The sequence below is a fragment of the Antechinus flavipes genome, chromosome 5 (genome assembly GCF_016432865.1).
Source record: "Antechinus flavipes isolate AdamAnt ecotype Samford, QLD, Australia chromosome 5, AdamAnt_v2, whole genome shotgun sequence".
Classification (NCBI taxonomy): domain Eukaryota; kingdom Metazoa; phylum Chordata; class Mammalia; order Dasyuromorphia; family Dasyuridae; genus Antechinus; species Antechinus flavipes.
The window spans coordinates 26,848,243-26,867,954 of NC_067402.1; the positions used below are offsets into that span (position 1 = coordinate 26,848,243).

The following is a 19,712-nucleotide window of genomic DNA, read 5'->3' on the forward strand; positions in this document are numbered from 1 at the left end:
TTTTAAGGTGAAACACTTGGGGAATGTGGCTTAGTGGACATAGAATTAGAAACCTGGGTTTACTTCCCACCTTTGATGTTTACCAGCTCTTTGACCCATGGCAGGCATCTTAATCTCTGTGTAATTCTTTCCTCATCTGTAATCAGGGAGTTGTAATATTTATTATTATATACCTCCCAATTTTGTTGTTTGGAAAGAGGTTTTGCAAATCATAAGGCACTAGGCAAATGTGAGTTGTTGTTATTATTCTTACAATCAATCTTTAAAAGAATGTGAAGGAAAAATGTAATGTTAGGTTAAAAGTTTGTTCTGTTGATTCAAAGAATAAAGTGGAAAGCATTCTTTCATAGAAGTAAAACTCCATATTTCCAACATAGCATCTTTATGCTTTAATTTCTCTTTTCAATATTAGAAAATCCTCACATGACAAGAAAAACCAGGACTTTGGGAACCTTTTCTCATTCCCTTCTTATTCACAGAAGTCGGAAGATGGTATGCTTACTTATACCTTATTTTCATTCTTATTGGGAATTTATGGTAGTGTTAGATTTGTCCATGTTATTGAAGTAAAACACACTAATGAATAACTAAAAAATCTTCATTTGACTTCAGAGTAAAAACATATATTCATTCAAAAGTATGTATGTATACACATCTCTATACACGTCTCCATGTTTATACATAGAGATAAATATTTGTGTATAATAAGGACAGTAATTGTGCTCCTTATACCATGTAGCTCTGTGCATATGCACATGTTTGTGTATATTCATGTATAGGAAAATATATATACGTGTCTATATAGGTGTGTATATCTACATGCATGCAAAAATACACGTGTATATTTGTGGGTCTGTGTGTCGTATGAACGTATAAACATATGAAGGTGAATTTGCCCCTTATGTGAAGGAATGTGCACCTATGTGCATAGACACATGTTTATGTGCATCATATGTGTGAATGTCTACATGTTTGGGAAAATATGTACTCATGAGTATATACCCAGTCATGTATAGACTGTATATACACACATGCATGCACACACACACGCACACACATATGAAAGTAAATTTGTTTCATGTATGCAGACACACATATCCATTTTGTGTAGGCAAATATATGTGTGCATGTATATATGCATGAGAAAATATACACATGTTTCTATTTATGCATATCCATGCTTTTTCTCTGTGTATACAAGTTTATGGCTCTGACATTTAATAAATTTGTCATTTAACTTGTTTGAGTTTAATTACTTCTGTATAAAATGAGGATAAGGTTTATACCATCTAATTCATAGTGAAGTAGAGAAGAAAGTGATTAGTCACCCTTAAAGCCCTATGCAAATTTATGTGATTAGTAATAGTTATATGATATGATTTTAGAAGTTACAAAGGGCCTGCTCTTTAAAGTTGTACTTTGTGTTAAACCTACGCTGTACAGTGAGGTAAGTTCTGGGGATGTCAATATGAAAGTGAAACAGTTCTGTCCTTAGGGAGCTACAACATGTTTAAGTATGAATAAATGCAGGATTAAAAAAAGTGAAGTAGGGATGGGTGAGAGAGCGGCTGACACTCTTACCTTGGAGAATACGAGACTTCTTCAGATTAGAAGTAGCTGGCTGGTGCATTGGACTTGGAGTCAGGAAGGAAGGAATAGCTGAATACAAATTTATTCTCAAATGTTTTATTAGTTGTGTGACCCTGGAAAAGTCATTTAGCCTCTCCCAGCTTTAGTTTCCTCTTCTATTAAAAAGAATACCTGCATCCCAGGGTAATTGTGAGGATCAAAGGAGCTAATATTTGTAAAGAACTTAAAAAAAAAAACTTTAGATAAATCCTGGCTGCTCTCCTTTTCCTCAATAATGAAATCAGGAAAGACCTCATAAAGGAGGTGCCCTCGAAACTCCATCTGAAAGTGAGGTAGGGCTTCCAGGAGTCTAAGGTGAGGAGGGAAGTGTTCCCTATTTGGGGGCCAGCTGGGTCCAGAGGCTCAGCGGCTGCCCACGGCATGTCTTGCACATATAAGAAATAGTAAGTAAGCTCTTGACTGGCACCTGGATTGCATGAAGGCAAGTAAGGAAAGAGAACTTTCAGAGCCAAGAAAAAGTTTATATTTTTTCCTAGAGACAGTAGAAGAATTCCTGGAGCATCTTGAGCTGGGGAGTAACCTAGCCAGATCTGTGCTTTAGCAATATCAAGTTGTCACCTGTTCAGAGAGGGCAGAATCTCGGCAAAGAGGCTGGCGCAAAGTCTCTTCCCTGGCACAGTAGAAACCACTTGGTTTGGGAATGAAGCACTTGAGTCCCATCCCTAGAAGCCTGGGTAACCATGGGCAAATCACTTCCTGCTCCTTGGCCTACTTTCCCATCTGTAAAAGAGAATGAGCCTTGAATTAGAATAGTCATGTGGCATAAGAAGAGAGAAGGATGGTGCAATGGGCAGGCTTGGCAAGGATAGTATGTGGAGATGGAGAGAAGTAAAGAGGTAATCATTATTCTTCCCTGGTGAGACCCTTAATAGAAATAAGAAAGGTAGAGAACAGAGTTTTTGGGGAAAGATAATGATAGATAACTTAATATTCTTTCAGAAGACTCCAATTTTATCAGGTTATAGTCTATTCAGTTAATAGTCTATTAGTTTATAAGGGTGTAAGCTTCAGGTATCTAGTTTTAGCTAGCTACTTATGTTTCCCTAGTTATTCAGTAAATGCTAGATTTTTGCAACCTGTAGTGAGATTGTATAGTTTCTATCATTTTCTTTTAGGATCTCTATTGATCAAGTAAATCCACATTCCTTAAGGATGACCTTTTAGTAATTTCTGGCAGCAGTGATCTTATCTTTTAAGGTTATCATAAATACTTTCATTTCTGTAAACAAATCCATATGACTAAGCCATTTGTTGGATGTTTCTTTGTTGCTATGTTGTTGGTCAAGTCCATGTAGATATTGTTTATGGAGGAGCTTTGGATTCCATTTTTAGATATTAGCTCTTTTGTAGCTCCATCTAGAGATAAACTAATAGTAAATAGTAAACTCCAGTAAATAGTAAATAGTAAATCTGATGGACATATACTTCAGCTGTTGTTATTGCTATGTGAATTGGTCTGTTTGTTCTAGAAATATTTTTGCAAGTTTTCAATCTTTTTTTGGTCATGTGATAAGGGAATAAGCAATAACAATAACAACAACAATTAGGATGATAATTGTTATCATCCTAATTGTTGTTGTTATTGTTATTGCTATGAATTAACCTAAACCAAAAAAACTGTGTGGCTACTCCATTTCCTCCTTGGTCAATGGCGCCTGTTAAATATGAAGTAAAATTGCATATAACTCTACTTACACACAAAAATATCTGGGTTTCTGAAAAAGTTCTCCCAAACAAGTTCTCCTAAACTGAAATCAAATCCAACTCAAGTATGGAAGTAGCTTGTATTAGAAAGAATATTGGATTTGGAAGCAAATGATCCAAGTTTGAATAAATGTATAATCATGAATGGGGCTTAATTTTTTTATCTGTAAAATTATGTTTAAAGATTTTATCTTCAAGGTCTTTTCCAGATCTAAATTCAGACAAATTAGCAAATCCTTTTTCAAATTAAATTTAAAACTGGTTTAGTCCTTCCAATAGTATGTCACTTTATTGGAATTTGTGGAAAGATTTCATACCAGGGTACCAGAATTTAAACTAATGGTTAGAGGTCGTCTAAAAATTTTAACAAGAAAACAAATTATGTCATTAGGTTTATACTTTAAAAACTTGATATATTCTTTTTCAAGTTTTCAAAAAAACAGGGGTCACTTCCATATCAGGATGAGGCATTAAAATAAAACTTTTAAATTTTAAAATAAGAATGTTTTAATGCCATTTTAGCATTTGAATTCTTAACATTGATATTCCTGAAACAGCACATATCAAAATAATGATTGTATACAACTTTTACAGAATGTATTTCATTTATTTATTTATTTGGTGAGGCAGTTGGGGTTAAGTGACTTGCCTAGGTCACACAGCTAATAGGTGTTAAATGTCTAAGGCCAGATTTGAACCAAGGCCCCAATCAGCTGCCCCTTTCAGAATTTATTTTAACTTGGATTGTTCAGTGTTCAACCTATATTAGCTTTACTGAATTTGTGCCATAAATATCTTGAACTACTGGAATTTTGTACTGTCAAAATTCGAATATTGTATATATCTGAGATCCAATGATACAACCTTTTGTTGATATTTTCTTAAAATCTTTCATTCCATTTTTACCATGGCTGTTTTTATGTTACTGCCCTCTTGATCTTAGAAAGTAGGAACTTCTAATTACATCTCCTTTGTAGGATATCCATTAATACATTTGTTTCCCAGCTTATATTTTAACAAGGGATATGTTTCAAATGGTATTAATAAGGCCAATTGTTTGAGCTCATTTCCTGAAAAAGCTTTATTGTTTACAGATGCAACAAAATTTGACAGTTGTGAAGAGGATTCTGCCCCTGTCTTTTCATCTTCATTTGCTCTAAAATCAACAGAAAAACCTCCAAGTAAAACAGTAGCAGCCAAAAAGGGTAAGTGTCTATATTTCCACTTGTTAGGCATTTGCTAAGTCATAGAGATGGCTAATATCAGTGGGATTTGAACCAGCTTGTTTAAAATCATGTATACCAGAACCTCATGGTGACATTAGTTCACTAAAGAAAAAAAATCTGGTATAAGCAGTATCTTTGTATTCCAGTTCCTATTTCCAGATAACCACTGGACATCTTCACCTCTATGTCCCAAAGACAATTTGGGGTCACTATAAACCCTTTTTCCCAGTCACTGAGGCACAAAACACTGGGACCCATCTTTGAGTCCTTATTCTCCTTTATATAGTCAGTTCTAAAGAGCAGTCCAGACTGCTTAAAAGTGCCTCTCAATAGCTTCTCCTTTCTCTCATTGCTGTCAGTCTAGTTCAGCATCTTTCAGCCTTTCATCTTGTCCTGTTATTAATATTTTAGTAATTGGTTTCCTTACCTTTATTTTCTCCATATTTCTGACCAAATAATCATTCTACTGTATAAATTGTACATTGTTACCCTCCTTAAAGACTTTCATTGGTTTCCAGTAGGATCAAGTCCCAACTCCTCAGTCTGGCATTCAAGCTTATGAACCACAGACTCCAAACTGCCTTTTCAGTTTTATCTTTCACTCCTGCTCTCCAGCCATCAGAATTCATTAAGTGCCTGCTATGTAAAGATACTAATACAAAACATAGAGCCAGCCCTGCCTTCAGGGAACTTGTATCAGTCTAGGGGAATTACAATCTTCTGTAGACAAATAAACACAATATAATTTGAGGAGTAAGAGATCATTAAGAACTGTACTGGGAATCATAAAAGACTCTGCCTTAAAGGAAAGCAAAGATTTTCCATGTGGATGACATTCCCTTTCTGCTTGGGAGTTAGTCTGTGCAAGGCCCCCATACAGGAGCTGGGGTGTTGAGTTTGGGGAGGAGCCAGTGGGCCACTTTGGCTGGCATGGGAAGGAATGTGAAATCTATCTGGAAAGGCAATCTGAAGCCAGACCCTGAGGGCTTTCAGTGCTTAAATTGTGTCTCCACAGCAGTAGGGAGCCAGGCTTGGTCTTTAGGGAAATTATTTTGGCAACTTGTGTGGAGGATGGATTGGAAGAGGAGGAGGATATTAGATATTAGAAAACCCGGGAGAAGGCTGTTGCCTTTGTCTAAGCAAGAATGGCTAGTGCCTAAGCCATGGGGGTGGCCAAGGGAGAGTGGAGAAAGAGATGGGTGGATTATTTTCATTCTCGGAGTCTATCCAGCCCTTTTCATCTTGGTACATTAGCCTAGGCCATCTCCTACTTCTGGAGAGCACTTCTTCAGCATTTCTATCAATGAGAATTCTTTGCATCTTCCCATTTCAGACCTAGTTGATTTTCCTGCACAAGAAGTAATCTCTCCCTCTTCAGATGTTTCCCAGGACTTTGTGCCTTTCATAAACACTTGCTACCTTCTAGTTTGTCTTATATTTCTAAGTGTCCTCAGTTTTTCTCTGCTTGTAGATTGTAAGTTCTTTAAGGTCAAGGGCTGTGCTTCAGCCCTTCAGCACCTAGTAGATGCTTAAGAAATGTTTGTGGAAGTACAGGGAACCTATTTAAGGAAGTTCTTGCCAAAAAACCTCATTATCAAAAATTTATTTATTTCCTTGCAGTGAATTTCAAGGTCAAGTGTTCCAAAAGGTAGATACTTGGATGTAAAGTGGATTAATCTTCTTACAAAAATGATACTGTGCTGGCAGCACTAAGCTGTTTTGTCCTATATCATATATTTAATCACTTCTGTAGTTCAATTTAACATGTATTAAATTCCCACTATATGCTTTTGCTGGTTCATTGAGAAAAGTACAAGGCTTAGACTGCACTATTATATATATCTTAATTCCATGTATATTTTTCTCCTGGAGAAATATATATATCTCCATATAAAAATGCTATGAGTAATTTTTCAGCTTTATTATATTATCAATAAAATTTGTAAATGAATGTCAATAAATTTGCTATAATTAACTTTTTATATAGTTATCTAGTTATCTACTTTAAATTGCCTAGTTTTTTTTTAAATCTAACATAATATTATTTTTAGACCAAAGCAAAATGTGCCACTTAATTCCAGATTCCCAGATTTATCAGGATGAGGAGGGATGGAAAATAGATGATAGATCTTCTATTAAGAATACTTAGCAAATTTCTCTGATAAAGGCCTCATTTCTCAAATATGTGTAGAGAGAACTGAGTTAATAAGAATACAAGTCATTCTTTGTTGATAAATGGTCAAAGAATATGAATAGGCAGTTTTCAAAGGAAGAAACCAAAACTATTTCTAGAATATGAAAAAAAAAGCTCTAAATAACTGTTAATTAGAAAAAATGCAACTCTTGAGATATCAGCCCATACCTATCAGATTGTTTAATATGACAGAAAAGGAAAGTGGCAAATGTTGAAAGGACTGTGGAAAATTGGGATACTAATGTACACTGTTGGTGGAGTTGTAAACTGATCTAGCCATTCTGGAAAGCAATCTGGAACTATGCACAATCAAATTGTGCATACCCTTTGACCCAGAAACTCTACCATCAGATCTGTATCCCAAAGATATCAAAGAATAAAGAAAAGGACTTACAGACATACCCATATCCACACACTCACAAATATTTATTTTTGTGATGGCAAAGAACTGGAAATTAAGAGTTTGCCTGTCAACTGGGGAATGACTCAACAAGTTGTGATCTATAATTGTGATTGTGCTATAAGAAGTGATGAGCAGGAAGGTTTCAAAAAAACTTAAGAAAAGACTTATATGTACTGATTCAGAGTGAAGTAAAGAGAATGAAGGAAAACATTACACAGTAGTAGTATTATTGTATGGTGATCAACAGTAAAGGATTTAGACATTCTCAGTACTACAATGATATAACAGAGTTCCAAAACTGATGTTTTGGATGATGAAAAATGTTATCCAGTTCCAGAGAGGGAACTGATGGAGTCTGAATGCAGATTAAAGTATACTTTTTTTTTAACCTTATTTTTCTTGTCTGTTTGATTTTTTTGGTCTATGTTTTCTTTTGCAATATGGATAAAATGAAAATATATTTTTCATGACTATGTTTATAAAATTCATCATTTTGCTTGCCTTCTCAAAGAGGGCGAGAATTTTGAAGGAAAAATGTTTTAAAAATGAATGTTAAATTTTTTTTACATGTAATTGAGGGGAAAAATAAGAAAGAAAGGGGGGAAAACATTTTCATACTATGAGAAAGTACTTTTGAAATGGCACTTAATAAAGAGAGATACTTTCATTACATTAATAGTATATTAAGGAAGTTTTCTATTTGATATTTATAAGTAAGTAGCATGTATTATGCCAATAATATTTCTTGTAAATTGCTTACCAGATTAATAACCAATTTAACTTAAATTTGTTAACAGCAAAGCTTTCTTCAGATGTACCACCTAAGCCCAAGAGACTTCCCAAACAGAAGAAAATAGAAACTACAAACTCTGATTCAGATTCAGAATTTGGCATTCCAAAGAAGACAACAGCACCAAAAGGTTTGCAGTATTTTCTCTTACTCTTCCATAGCTACAAATGATTTCCAGATTTAAAGGGAGGTGGAGAGCAAATTAATTTTTAATTGCTTCCCTTTTCATACCCATTTATAAAGTAATATTATAGAATTATAGTTATAGAAGGAACTTTAAGAAATCATCTGATCATCCTCTCATTTAACAAATAAAGCAATGAGGAAAGTGAGATCCACAAAGATCGAGCAATTATCTTTCTTGGTGCTAAACATCTTTTAACTCTTGTTCTTGAACTATATCATTCATGTCATACTCAAATGGACACAGGGGCCGCTAAAGCTGTGGCTGCATAATGACAAGTGTTAAACTGTAATATGTTATATATGTTTTAATATGTTTTTATTTATTTTATTAAATATGTATCAATTACATTTTAATTTGCTTTGGGTTCCACTCAGGAATGTTGTGGCCCACGTTGTGTTTGATGTTTTTGAACTACATCCTCTATGTGTGATAAAAACAAAATGATTAGTGCATAAAACAGTACCATGATACCTGTTTTTCCTTTCTCTCACTACTTTTCTTTTTTTATCTTGAACCCCACAAGATTGTTTTTATAGATTACCAGGGATATTTGATGCTCCAACAGTAATAACTATCGTTTTAAACTTAGATCCACAAGAAGGAAATTGCTGGAGAATTGTTTTATAAATAGTTGGGGTTATTTTCAGATTTTGGGAAGGAAAAGAATGCCTGTCAAATCCTATTAATAAAAAGCTCTTGTGTATTTTTATTTGTACTAATGATTGCTTGAAATAAAATTAGCTAGGGATTGGAAATCTTTTAATTAATGTGGGTATATGTTGTAATGGAGTTTGCTACAAAGTATTTGACCTAAATTTAAGTGCAACTGCTTTTTGAAAGCAAGCCAAACTGTTTCTTAGTGGAGGATTGTCAATATTTATGCTGGTAGCCTTTTATAGCAAAGGTCTGGTTTATCAACCTCTAAATGAGTTTTACTAGAACATTTGCTCCCCTACTTAATATAGTTAGGAGTTTCAAAAAAAAAAAAATCAGCAGCCTTTGTTATTGACTTACCACTTACAATGCTAGATGTGAACTACAAGGCCAGTTTGATTTAGTTTGCTACGAATATTTATTTGTTTGCACTCTGTTGTATGTTGAATAATTCTTCATTTAGACATGGCTTGGTTTAAAAAAAAAAGTCCTTCCCTCTACTCTACCCAAAATGAGAGGAAAAGTATACATGAGTTATTTTAGATGTTTACAGCTCTGTGATAATACAGGGAATAGAGATCAAAAGGATTGAAATTGGAGCGGTGATAATTTAGGATACTGTGGCATATGGCATATCATAAAGCATTTAAAATTTAATTCCAGTGACCTAAGGGATAGTCTTCCACAATGTCCCTTGGCAGTACATTCTCATGTTCCAAAAACTACAGAAACCTTTTTAGAAAGCCAAATAAACTTTGTAATTTTCATAGCTAAAGGTTAAAGATTTTTCTGTTAAATAAGAACGAAAAAAGGAAGATTCAAATATTAACACTTTTATATTCTTTATAATTATCACCACTTAGAAAAATTTTAATTTTTTTGTTAAGGTAAAGGCCGAGGTGCAAAAAAGCGGAAAGTATCTGGCTCTGAAAATGAAGGTGAATACAATCCCGGGAGGAAAACATCCAAGTCAACACCTGGCAAGGTAATTGATAACTTTATCATTGCACAGTTTTGTTCAAGATTGCCATCAAGTAGTTGAATTAAGCAATTATGGCTATATATTTCCCTGAAATCAAGGTGCTGCCCTTGGCATTTCAGTTATTAATCATGGCCTGTGGTTGATTAAATAGACTGCCTGTCAATGGATTTAGGAGAATTTCTTGTTTCTTAGCATCTTTTAATTGAGTAAAGTATTTCCCTGAATTAAGCAATTTGATCATTTCAAATTTAGATTTTATTATTGTTGAAGATAAGGGAATAGAAGTGCTGTCCTATTCCATATGGTTCTGATTATAGTAGTGGATTATTCTTTGAAGTCAGAGACCTACAGCTTGAAGGATATCTTAATATTCAGTGGGTTCTGACTCTTCATGACCCTAGGAATCATACCATGCCAGGGCTGTTCATGGGGTGTTCTGGGCAAAGATTCTGCCATTTCCTTTCCAGAGAAGGCTAATTTCATTTGATCTCGCCCCTCCTCTTATAAATGAAGATCCTGAGACCCAAAGGAGTTGTGACTTTTCTGGTCATATACTCACCAGTCCCCAAAGCCCTCAGCTATAAGAAGGAGAGTTTTCTTTTATAGCTTTATTCTCCCATCCCCCAATCATCCTGTCATCTTTTGCCACCATAACGGGAAGCTGGAAATGCTTTTGTACCCTCATTCTTTCTGGCATTGCCTCCCCATCCATCTCTAGCTAGTGTCTACAGGAGAATTGAAGTGGTGAATTGCTAGATTCCAGCTACTTTCAGAGGAACACATAGTTTGTTTCTTTCCTGGAACATAAAGTTCTCTGCTTTTTAATAAAAACTACATCCTGGGTAGGAGGAGGGAGAGATGGAAGGAGGAAAAAATGTGGAACTCAGAACGTTTTTCTTTTTAATTCTTAGAAATCCAAGAAGGCCTCATTTGACCAGGATTCAGACGTAGACATCTTCCAAGCAGACTTTCCCCCTGAACCACCATCTCTTCCTCGGACGGGCCGTGCCAGAAAAGAAGTAAAATATTTTGCAGAGTCTGACGAAGATGTTGATTTTGCAATGTTTAATTAAGTGCCCAAAGAGCACTCAAACATTTTCAATGACTACCTTGTGTTGTCTTTTTGTCTTTTCTGTCGCAGACTTTTGTACATTTGGCTTATTTTACTGTGATGATGTAATAGATGGTTTTTATTATTGTGTGTAGGCCTTTTAACATTTTGTTCTTACACATACAGTTTTATGCCCTTTTTTACTCATTGAAATGTCATGTATTGTCTGATTGGCTTGTAGAAATGTTCTAGGCTGCTGTGCTTAAGCACACATTTTAATTGTCATGGTTGCAGACTAAGGACCTGCTTTTTGAAATGAAATTTAAACATTAAAAATGGAACTGTGTTATCTGCCTCTTTAATGAAAATCAAACTCAAGCTCCCACACACCTTTAAAATAAATATATTTTATTCTTTGCCAGGAGACTCCATGGAAAAAGGTAAACAGTATATGAACATAGAAAGCATTGTTAAACAATCTCAATGTACAAACAGAGCCAGTGAAAGTACATCACAGACTTCCTAAAATATCAGGAAAAAAAAATCCACTAGTGCTTAAATGAGACCTAAGAAACTGACCCTTTCATCTGTTAACCACTCTTATCACAGTCAAAAGAGACAGATTCTCCGCCCATGCCTTTGGGAATTCGTGATGGCCCCTTAGCATCAAGGAGCTTGGAAAATCCCCACACCTGGCATGACTTACAAAATATAGGTGGTAGACCAGCCTACTCACTGTCCAATAACATTTCCCTAATGGCTTGTGAACAGGTAAACAAAAACATCCTAACACTGAAAAGTGTTTCTGCCTGGTAGGCTGTCCTTACTGTAAAAATGTAGTAACTCTTCTCCTTAAACTGTGTAGTTCTGTCATCAAACAAGTAATAAACCGCTTCTCCTTTAAAGTGACATTAACAGTTGGACAAATGACATTGGATTAAACTGAACTGGCAGTTACGCTGACACAGAAATCTCTTCTGCTAGTGCAGCGAGGTCATCTACTCGTTACGGGGCAACACGGAATCGAAGATGCAGTTTGAGAGCATCAGAAAGAGCCAGGACACATTTCCATACGAACTCACTTGGAATCTCTCTGATCTTCCTTCTCTGGGTGTATGTTCCAGTCTTACACTGTGTCTGGAGCGGTCTCTAAAGGCGAGACCATGTCTCTTAACTTTCCTTAACTGGACAATCGCCTTGTTTTTCGTGACCTTGATGTCTCAGTGGGTCGGTATATGCAAGACAAAAAGGAAAGCACCAAACATCCAGTTGAGAAAGAGCAGAGCCAGACATCCGTATGTACAAAGTCCTTGGAACTCTAACCAGGGTTTCAATCAGGTGGAATTGGTCTTGTCATGCAAATCTTGAGTGTTTGAAGAGAAAATAGAAGCTTTTAACGAATTTCTGGTTGCATGAAATGGCTGATTTTTAACATTTAAAGTCTGTATTTCTAGTTAGGAATCAAACAGTGAGGAGTATATATATATATATATACGTATATATATATATATTTATATATTGGTACATATGAAAACTTCTTGGTCCTTCTTGGATTTTAATATATCTTTTCAGTCCCAAAACTAAGCAGCAGTAAAAAAAAAAAAAATTTTTTTCTTGATTTTTTAAATCTGGGGGAAGGTAGTGGGGAATGTCGGAAGTGACTGGAAAATGTCTTATTGCACCAGTGGGGACTGACCGACCCCACTGTTCTCCACGGAGCTGGGTGAGATGCTAGGACTGTGCTCTGCTGTATTGCCACTAGAACTTGGTGTCAGAGGTTCGTGTCCTTCAGAATTCTCCAGCATTTCCTGAATGAGAGGGGGCATCGAGCCAGGGATTTCCATTTTCAAGGTAATCACACGTTCTGCACCTTTGAAAAGAAAGCAAAAAAATCTGCTGAGGTGGGGCCACATGGCTGTATTTGTTCTATTCTAGGTACACTGACACAAGGGACTTTGGGACTTCCTTCACAAGGACACCTCTTCCTTCGTACTCAATACTGCCTGTGAATAATCTGGTTAAGAAACGTAAACAAGCAGATGCCTATTCATTTTGGAAGCTTTAAAAATGAGGCCACAAATAGTTTCCACAAATTAAAAAAAAAAAAACAGTAACATTATAGCACAGATTATTCTCTATGATAATGATGCTAATTGTTAATCATTTTTTAATATTAGAGGAGAATTTTTCCATTACTGAATGTACCTTCTTTAAAGAGAAGCAACAACTATTATAACTTCAACTTCTCAACTTGGAAACTAAAACAAGACAGAAAATGGTTCTGATAAAAAACTCACAGAAAAGCTAGGCCTTAACTGCATGAAGAACCACAAATTCAGAAAAATGGGACGCCTCTCCAGGACAGACTAAATCCTACTCAGGGTGATGGGCTCAAAACAGCAGTCAAAGTACTTCAGGAGTGAATGTCTATTGTGGACTTTTAGTGCCATCTGAAAAAAGAGGCATTAAAAGAGAATGGACCAAAGCCAAGTTTCTCTTATTAAGTCAGCAAATGGAATATATAATAATCGGCTGTGAGAGAAAAACCACATAGGTCATAAATGTACATTAACTGATGCAAACTAGAGCATTCTGACAGTTTGGATCTTCATTTTCTTGGAGAATCTCTAAATTGGATTCCATAGATCTTAGAGCTCCTTCATTGAACAGAAGATGAAACTGAGCCCTGGCAAGGCTATGATTTTCCTCAAGATTACAAAGTAAGGAGAAGAGCCTGAGTCCCATAGTTCCCCATGGTAAGGGCTGTAGAAAAGTAGCTACTCTTCCCCCTGTCCCCCATCAGTACAGTATTTTTGCAGTAAAAACACCTGGCCAGAATTATTCTTCCTGAGGACTCATCATGATCTGTATGTTTATCTATCTACTACTTTGCTCATAATGGATGAGATATATCCTTTATGAGCAACCTCCCCATGAAGGATTTGTTGTCAACTGTATATGCAAATTGTTCTCCATCTGACACTGGGAAACTTTGTTTCCAATTCACAGAACTGAAAAGATGGTGCCCGAGGAGGCTGTCCCTATCCCGTTCCAGAAGGTAGTTGGTCCTAGCCCTCTGGGCCTGCAGTGGCTCCTAGGGGTTGGCGTGAGCCGGGGGACCACGGCCCCCTAAAGCTGCTCGCAGCTTCCTCGACTCGCACGGAGGCTCCAAAGTTTCAGCGAGTCTTCGGAGGCAGGGAGCTGTGATGGTGAGACGAAAATGATGATCATTGGCTGCTGGGGAGTGTTACTGAATATCTCTGAACAAAAACATGCCAAAAGTCTGCCTTCACCTCACCCAAGTCCCCACTCTTTGACTCTAGGAACGTGTGTAATTGTTCAGCTGGATCTGAACTGAAAATCACAAGGCACAAGACCTTTCTAGCCTTCAGCGAGGCGTCCAGAAGTGAATCTGTCCGGGCCATTGGTAGCAGATTCAGTTCCAGACTGGTTCAGCCATATGCAATCTACATGACTTTGGGCAAATCTCTTCCCCTCTCTAGGCTTTCAGTGGTCCTTATGATCTCTAAAGTCCTTTCCAGCTTCAAGCATATATGGATTTCCAGAAATAATGTGTGAAAAACTAGAAAAGTGTACAAAGCAAGGGATGTAATCCATCTAGTGGATTCTGAGTAAAGAAAACAGATGACACTTTCTAGTTGTCACTTAACCTCTGATTGCCTCAGTGGCCCCAACTGTAAAATGGAGACAAATAACTACTTTACAGAGTTTCTGTAAAGATTAAATGAGATATAAATTGCTTTACAAATGTTAAAGTGCTATAAAAATAACATTAGCTATCATTAAAGTTAACAAAATTATAGGGAAGCACTTCAGTGAGACTTCTTCCTTCCAGAATATCAAGAATAGTTGTTTTTCCTTTCAAAATGTCATTTAAAAAAAACTTTCCACCAGATTTCAGTGTTCTCAATATTTTGTTGCAGTTAAGTGGTGTCAATCAGACTTGTAAAGTTTTTTGTTTTTTGTTTAGGCATCTGGCATTAAGTGACTTGCCCAGGGTCACACAGCTAGTAAATTTTAAATGTCTGAACTTTGAACTCAGGTCCTCCTGACTCCAGGGCCAGTGCTCTATCTGCTGTGCCATCTAGCTGCCTCCAGCTTTGTAAAATTTTAAAACAATCTTTCCATTATTTTATCTTCTGTTGAGTCATCGAGCATTTATTAAATACTTACTGTGTGCCCTCAGGCCCTATTCTAGGTGGTTTAGATATAGAAGTAGTCTTGTTCTCAAGGAACCTGCATCCTCACTCCTCTTCATCTCCCTTTTACGACTTATCTTTCTTCTTCACACTTCACACTTTTTTACACATAACCCTAGGAAACTGGCAGTGCTGGAAGAACACTACAAAGAAGGGCAAAATGCTGGTTCTGGAGTTTCTCTGAGTCCCAGCTGTGACTCTGTGTAACCTGGAGAACCCAAGAGTTCTGGTTTTTTGCAATAACACTCAGAGTTTTTTAGAGTTTACATAGGTGGCTGTCCTGATTTATTGCCCCAAACCATGGCAGCCAGCAACAACATACCTTTTGCACTAATGCTACGGAGATCTGTGATTTTCATTAGGATCTTTGGAAACATATGAGGCTTGTTGGGTCGCCTCTTTCTGATGTAAATTTTCAGTGCTTCCAGCAATGGTTCTTGTAGCTTGTCCACTTTTGTTGGTTCCTCTAAGTCCTGACGATCTAGAGAACAGGAAGAAAATATACCGTTTATTGGGACCAGGATGGGTGGGCCAAGATTCCCCGATTTCCTTAATCAGGGGAACTGATTAAGGACTAAAGACACTCCTACGAATGCAGATGGCCGCCTCTGCAGCGTAAGAGAGCTGGCTAGAGCACTAACAGGCCAAGTGATTTTCCTGAAGTCAGCTGTCTGTTTGATGCAGTCATTAGCAGAGTTAAAAAAGAAAAAAGAAAAAAAAAAAACAAACAGCCGTTTTTCTCTTGTTTGCAGGATTTCATCTGCAGTCCTGATAAATCAATTCTCATTTTCCACCCCTCTCATCCTTCTTTGGCTGTCCAGCTTAAAAGCTACTAGAAACTTGGCCCCTCTGACTTTGGAGTATAATCGCTTTTTCTTTGTTTTTTAACTCTTAATAGTATTTTATTTTTTCAAATACATTAAAGATCATTTTCAATATTCACCTTTGCAAAACCTATGTCCCCCATTTTTCTCTCTCCCTCCTCCTCCCGTCCCCAAGATAGCAAGCGATCCGATATAGGTCAGACATGGTGCAGTCACTTTATATTTACAATGAATGTGTCAACTGGACCAATGGATAAGAGATCATAGACTCTCAGAGCTAGAAGGGACCTGATAAAGAGCATTTAATCAGTGAGTCCGCCTCTGCTTGGAGATCCCGGTGATGAGGAACCCACAAGCTCCCATGGCTGCCCATTTCGCTTTGGGACCGTTCTAATTGTTACAAAGTTTGTCTTTTCATGGAGCCGAATCCTGTCAAACCAGAGAATCTGCCTTCTTCCCTTGATTAACCTGTTTAAGTGAACTACCTGTATTGACCAGAAGATGGCATTGCAGAATTAAGAGACTCCAACACTGGGAAGGCTTTAAGGAAGAGAGCTCCTTCATTAAAGCCATGGTTATTTGTTTAACCATTTGTGATATAATTACTTTGAGATGCTAAATCTCACTGGAAGAAAGATTCCTCCCTCTGCTGGGGCACCAGTGAGCCAATGCACACATTCTTGTGTATAACTTAATAAGAAATTCACCAAGCCATCAATAAAGGCCCTGGAGAATTTAAAAACAGTATAATCCCACTTTTAAAAAGCTCCCCCAAAACAAAAAAGAAAAAGAAAAAAAAAAAAAAACAGCCGTTTTTCTCTTGTTTGCAGGATTTCATCTGCAGTCCTGATAAATCAATTCTCATTTTCCATCCCTCTCATCCTTCTTTGGCTGTCCAGCTTAAAAGCTACTAGAAACTTGGCCCCTCTGACTTTGGAGTATAATCGCTTTTTCTTTGTTTTTTAACTCTTAATAGTATTTTATTTTTTCAAATACATTAAAGATCATTTTCAATATTCACCTTTGCAAAACCTATGTCCCCCATTTTTCTCTCTCCCTCCTCCTCCCGTCCCCAAGATAGCAAGCGATCCGATATAGGTCAGACATGGTGCAGTCACTTTATATTTACAATGAATGTGTCAACTGGACCAATGGATAAGAGATCATAGACTCTCAGAGCTAGAAGGGACCTGATAAAGAGCATTTAATCAGTGAGTCCGCCTCTGCTTGGAGATCCCGGTGATGAGGAACCCACAAGCTCCCATGGCTGCCCATTTCGCTTTGGGACCGTTCTAATTGTTACAAAGTTTGTCTTTTCATGGAGCCGAATCCTGTCAAACCAGAGAATCTGCCTTCTTCCCTTGATTAACCTGTTTAAGTGAACTACCTGTATTGACCAGAAGATGGCATTGCAGAATTAAGAGACTCCAACACTGGGAAGGCTTTAAGGAAGAGAGCTCCTTCATTAAAGCCATGGTTATTTGTTTAACCATTTGTGATATAATTACTTTGAGATGCTAAATCTCACTGGAAGAAAGATTCCTCCCTCTGCTGGGGCACCAGTGAGCCAATGCACACATTCTTGTGTATAACTTAATAAGAAATTCACCAAGCCATCAATAAAGGCCCTGGAGAATTTAAAAACAGTATAATCCCACTTTTAAAAAGCTCCCCCAAAACAAAAAAGAAAAAGAAAAAAATTAAAACTAGTACTCAATGAAATAGTATTTTTGAAGCTTTCGGGAGGAGGAAAAAGAGCTTAAATGCAATCATTTAGCTCCTAAGAACAGGCAAAAAATAAAGCATTGCTCTTGGTTCTTCCTGTGCCTTATTTATCTCCTGAAAAATAAGCCTGCTGTAGAACCGGGGAGGAGCATCCGTTTTTCCTGATTCAAGCTGGAGGACAGGAGATCCTCGTAGCAGTACCTCCACAGATTAAGCAGATGGCACTAAGAAGGCCCGTTTCCGTGTCATCCATTTCCAAAGGCAGGAGCTGATTGGCAAAGGTGAACACCAGATCGGTGAGAGGTCCAAAGCCGGCATTGTGCATCTGGGTTCGGTTTAGGGTAAGGCCGTCAGAAAAGGTCATCGTGTCTTGTTCAGGTGTGTATCTTGTGCAGATTCTAAGAATCTGTGGGGAAAACAACATTTAAAACTTTGGGAAGAAAACTATGAGCGATATTTCATAGAATATGAGCAAATGATAATTCATTTGTAGGAACAAAACATCTAGGACAGCAAGGAAAACAATGGGAAGGGGGAAGAGCAGCTGGAACTCACACTATATTATAAAGTAGCAATCATCAAAACCATTTGGTATTGGTCAAATAGATATCTGCCGAGCTCTTAGCATAGTGCCTGGCATGACTAGGTACTTGATAAATGCTTGTTCGTTTCCTTTTCTCTATAAGGTTAAAAAATAAAAAAGTCCGTCAATAACACAGATTACACAAGGAGGAATCAGAGATAATGAAGGTTAATAACCCAGTATCCGATAAACTCCAAAAATAAATTGACTTAGAGAAACACTCCCTATTTTATGAGAATGTCTGGGAAAATTGGAAAGCAATCCGACAGAAATTAGGGCTTAGACCAATATCTTCTACCACACTCCACTGTAAATTCAAAATGGATATTAAAGAGCATATGAAAATAAGTAGAGAAACAGATCATATGCCTTTTAGAGTTATGTACAGAAAATAAATCTTTAATGAAATAAGGGATAGAATCAGTTATAAAAGACCCAATGAATATAAAGTATGAAATTAGATAGCTTTTGAGTGAACAGAACTAATGTATGTAGAAAAAACAGGGCAGTTAAGTGAGGAAAAATAAACTTGTACCCGATTTTTTGGAGAAGAGTCTGGTGATAGCCAAAATATTTAGATAGTTAGCAAATATATAATACCAAAAATTATCCCCCCAAACAAATAATCAAAGGCTATGAACAGTTTTCCAGAGAAGAACTGCAAACCATTAATCACTATAGGAAGATAATAAGAGAAGGCCAAACTGGTCTTTGGGAAGGAATTCTTCCTCATAGAAGACCTCAGATGTTCTAGTTCTTCTACCCAAATGACATGGAAGTTGGAAATCAGTCAAGCTGATTTAGATGGTTTTCCCTAATATCAAGTATAAATTGTCTTCTTTTCAGACCCAATCACTGCTTCTGATACCGTCTTCCAGGACCTAAAACAACAAGCCTAATCCCTCTTTCATACGACAACTCTGCCTTCCCCAATACCCCACTCAGTCTTTTTTCTTCCCGGTTAAATGTTCCCAATTCATCCAACTGATATTAATATGACACGAGCGCAAGACCCATCTACATCTACGTCTCCTGAAGCCTCTTCCTTCCTTCCTGGCCCAACTTGGATGCCATCCTCGTCCAAGATAGGATCTTTTAGAGACTTTTCTTCCAAAAGAAAGCATTTCTCCCATCTCTAGTTTCTAAGAGTATTGTACTTCACCTAAGGTCAATGCTTCCATCACATGACACCTTGCAACATACTCATCTGTGGATCTGGCTCCACACAACAAAAAGGCAGAGGCAAATCCAGTTTTTTCAGGACAAAGTTGGTGACATTTGCTATCCTTGTATCCAGAGCACACTGTAGAATTTAAAGGGTTAATTTAAAGGGCAATGAAAAGTCATATAATAAGCGTGAATAGTGTATAACACAGAACACAAGAAACTACAAAGATCTAAAGGGAAAATTGTCATCGAAGAATCGTCTGACTTGAAAAAGGATGGGCTGACCAAGTAACGAGGGTGAGAATGCCAAAGGACAGCCCAGGGGCCCCCCTGACATTCTTACACATCAAGA

The 19,712-nt window shown here is 37.0% G+C and overlaps 2 protein-coding genes across 5 annotated transcripts in view; one reads left to right on the forward strand and one right to left on the reverse strand.

Moving 5' to 3' along the window:
* Positions 1 to 11,187, forward strand: part of TOP2B (DNA topoisomerase II beta) — an 84,171-nt gene extending 72,984 nt beyond the window's left edge. The window contains exons 32-36 of the mRNA XM_052001174.1: positions 413 to 492; positions 4,449 to 4,559; positions 7,975 to 8,097; positions 9,696 to 9,793; positions 10,702 to 11,187. Coding sequence (XP_051857134.1) covers positions 413 to 492; positions 4,449 to 4,559; positions 7,975 to 8,097; positions 9,696 to 9,793; positions 10,702 to 10,863 — 574 coding nt within the window. The 3' untranslated portion in view covers positions 10,864 to 11,187. The remainder of the gene's footprint in view (positions 1 to 412; positions 493 to 4,448; positions 4,560 to 7,974; positions 8,098 to 9,695; positions 9,794 to 10,701) is intronic.
* A 45-nt stretch (positions 11,188 to 11,232) lies between these two features.
* RARB (retinoic acid receptor beta) overlaps positions 11,233 to 19,712 on the reverse strand; it is a 708,755-nt gene continuing 700,275 nt past the window's right edge. For all 4 annotated transcript variants that reach the window (XM_052001175.1, XM_052001177.1, XM_052001179.1 and 1 more), the window contains 3 exons: positions 17,812 to 18,016; positions 15,384 to 15,542; positions 11,233 to 12,711 (listed from right to left, as the gene is read on the reverse strand). In XM_052001175.1, the coding sequence (XP_051857135.1) occupies positions 12,515 to 12,711; positions 15,384 to 15,542; positions 17,812 to 18,016 (561 nt within the window). In that variant the 3' untranslated portion in view covers positions 11,233 to 12,514. The remainder of the gene's footprint in view (positions 12,712 to 15,383; positions 15,543 to 17,811; positions 18,017 to 19,712) is intronic.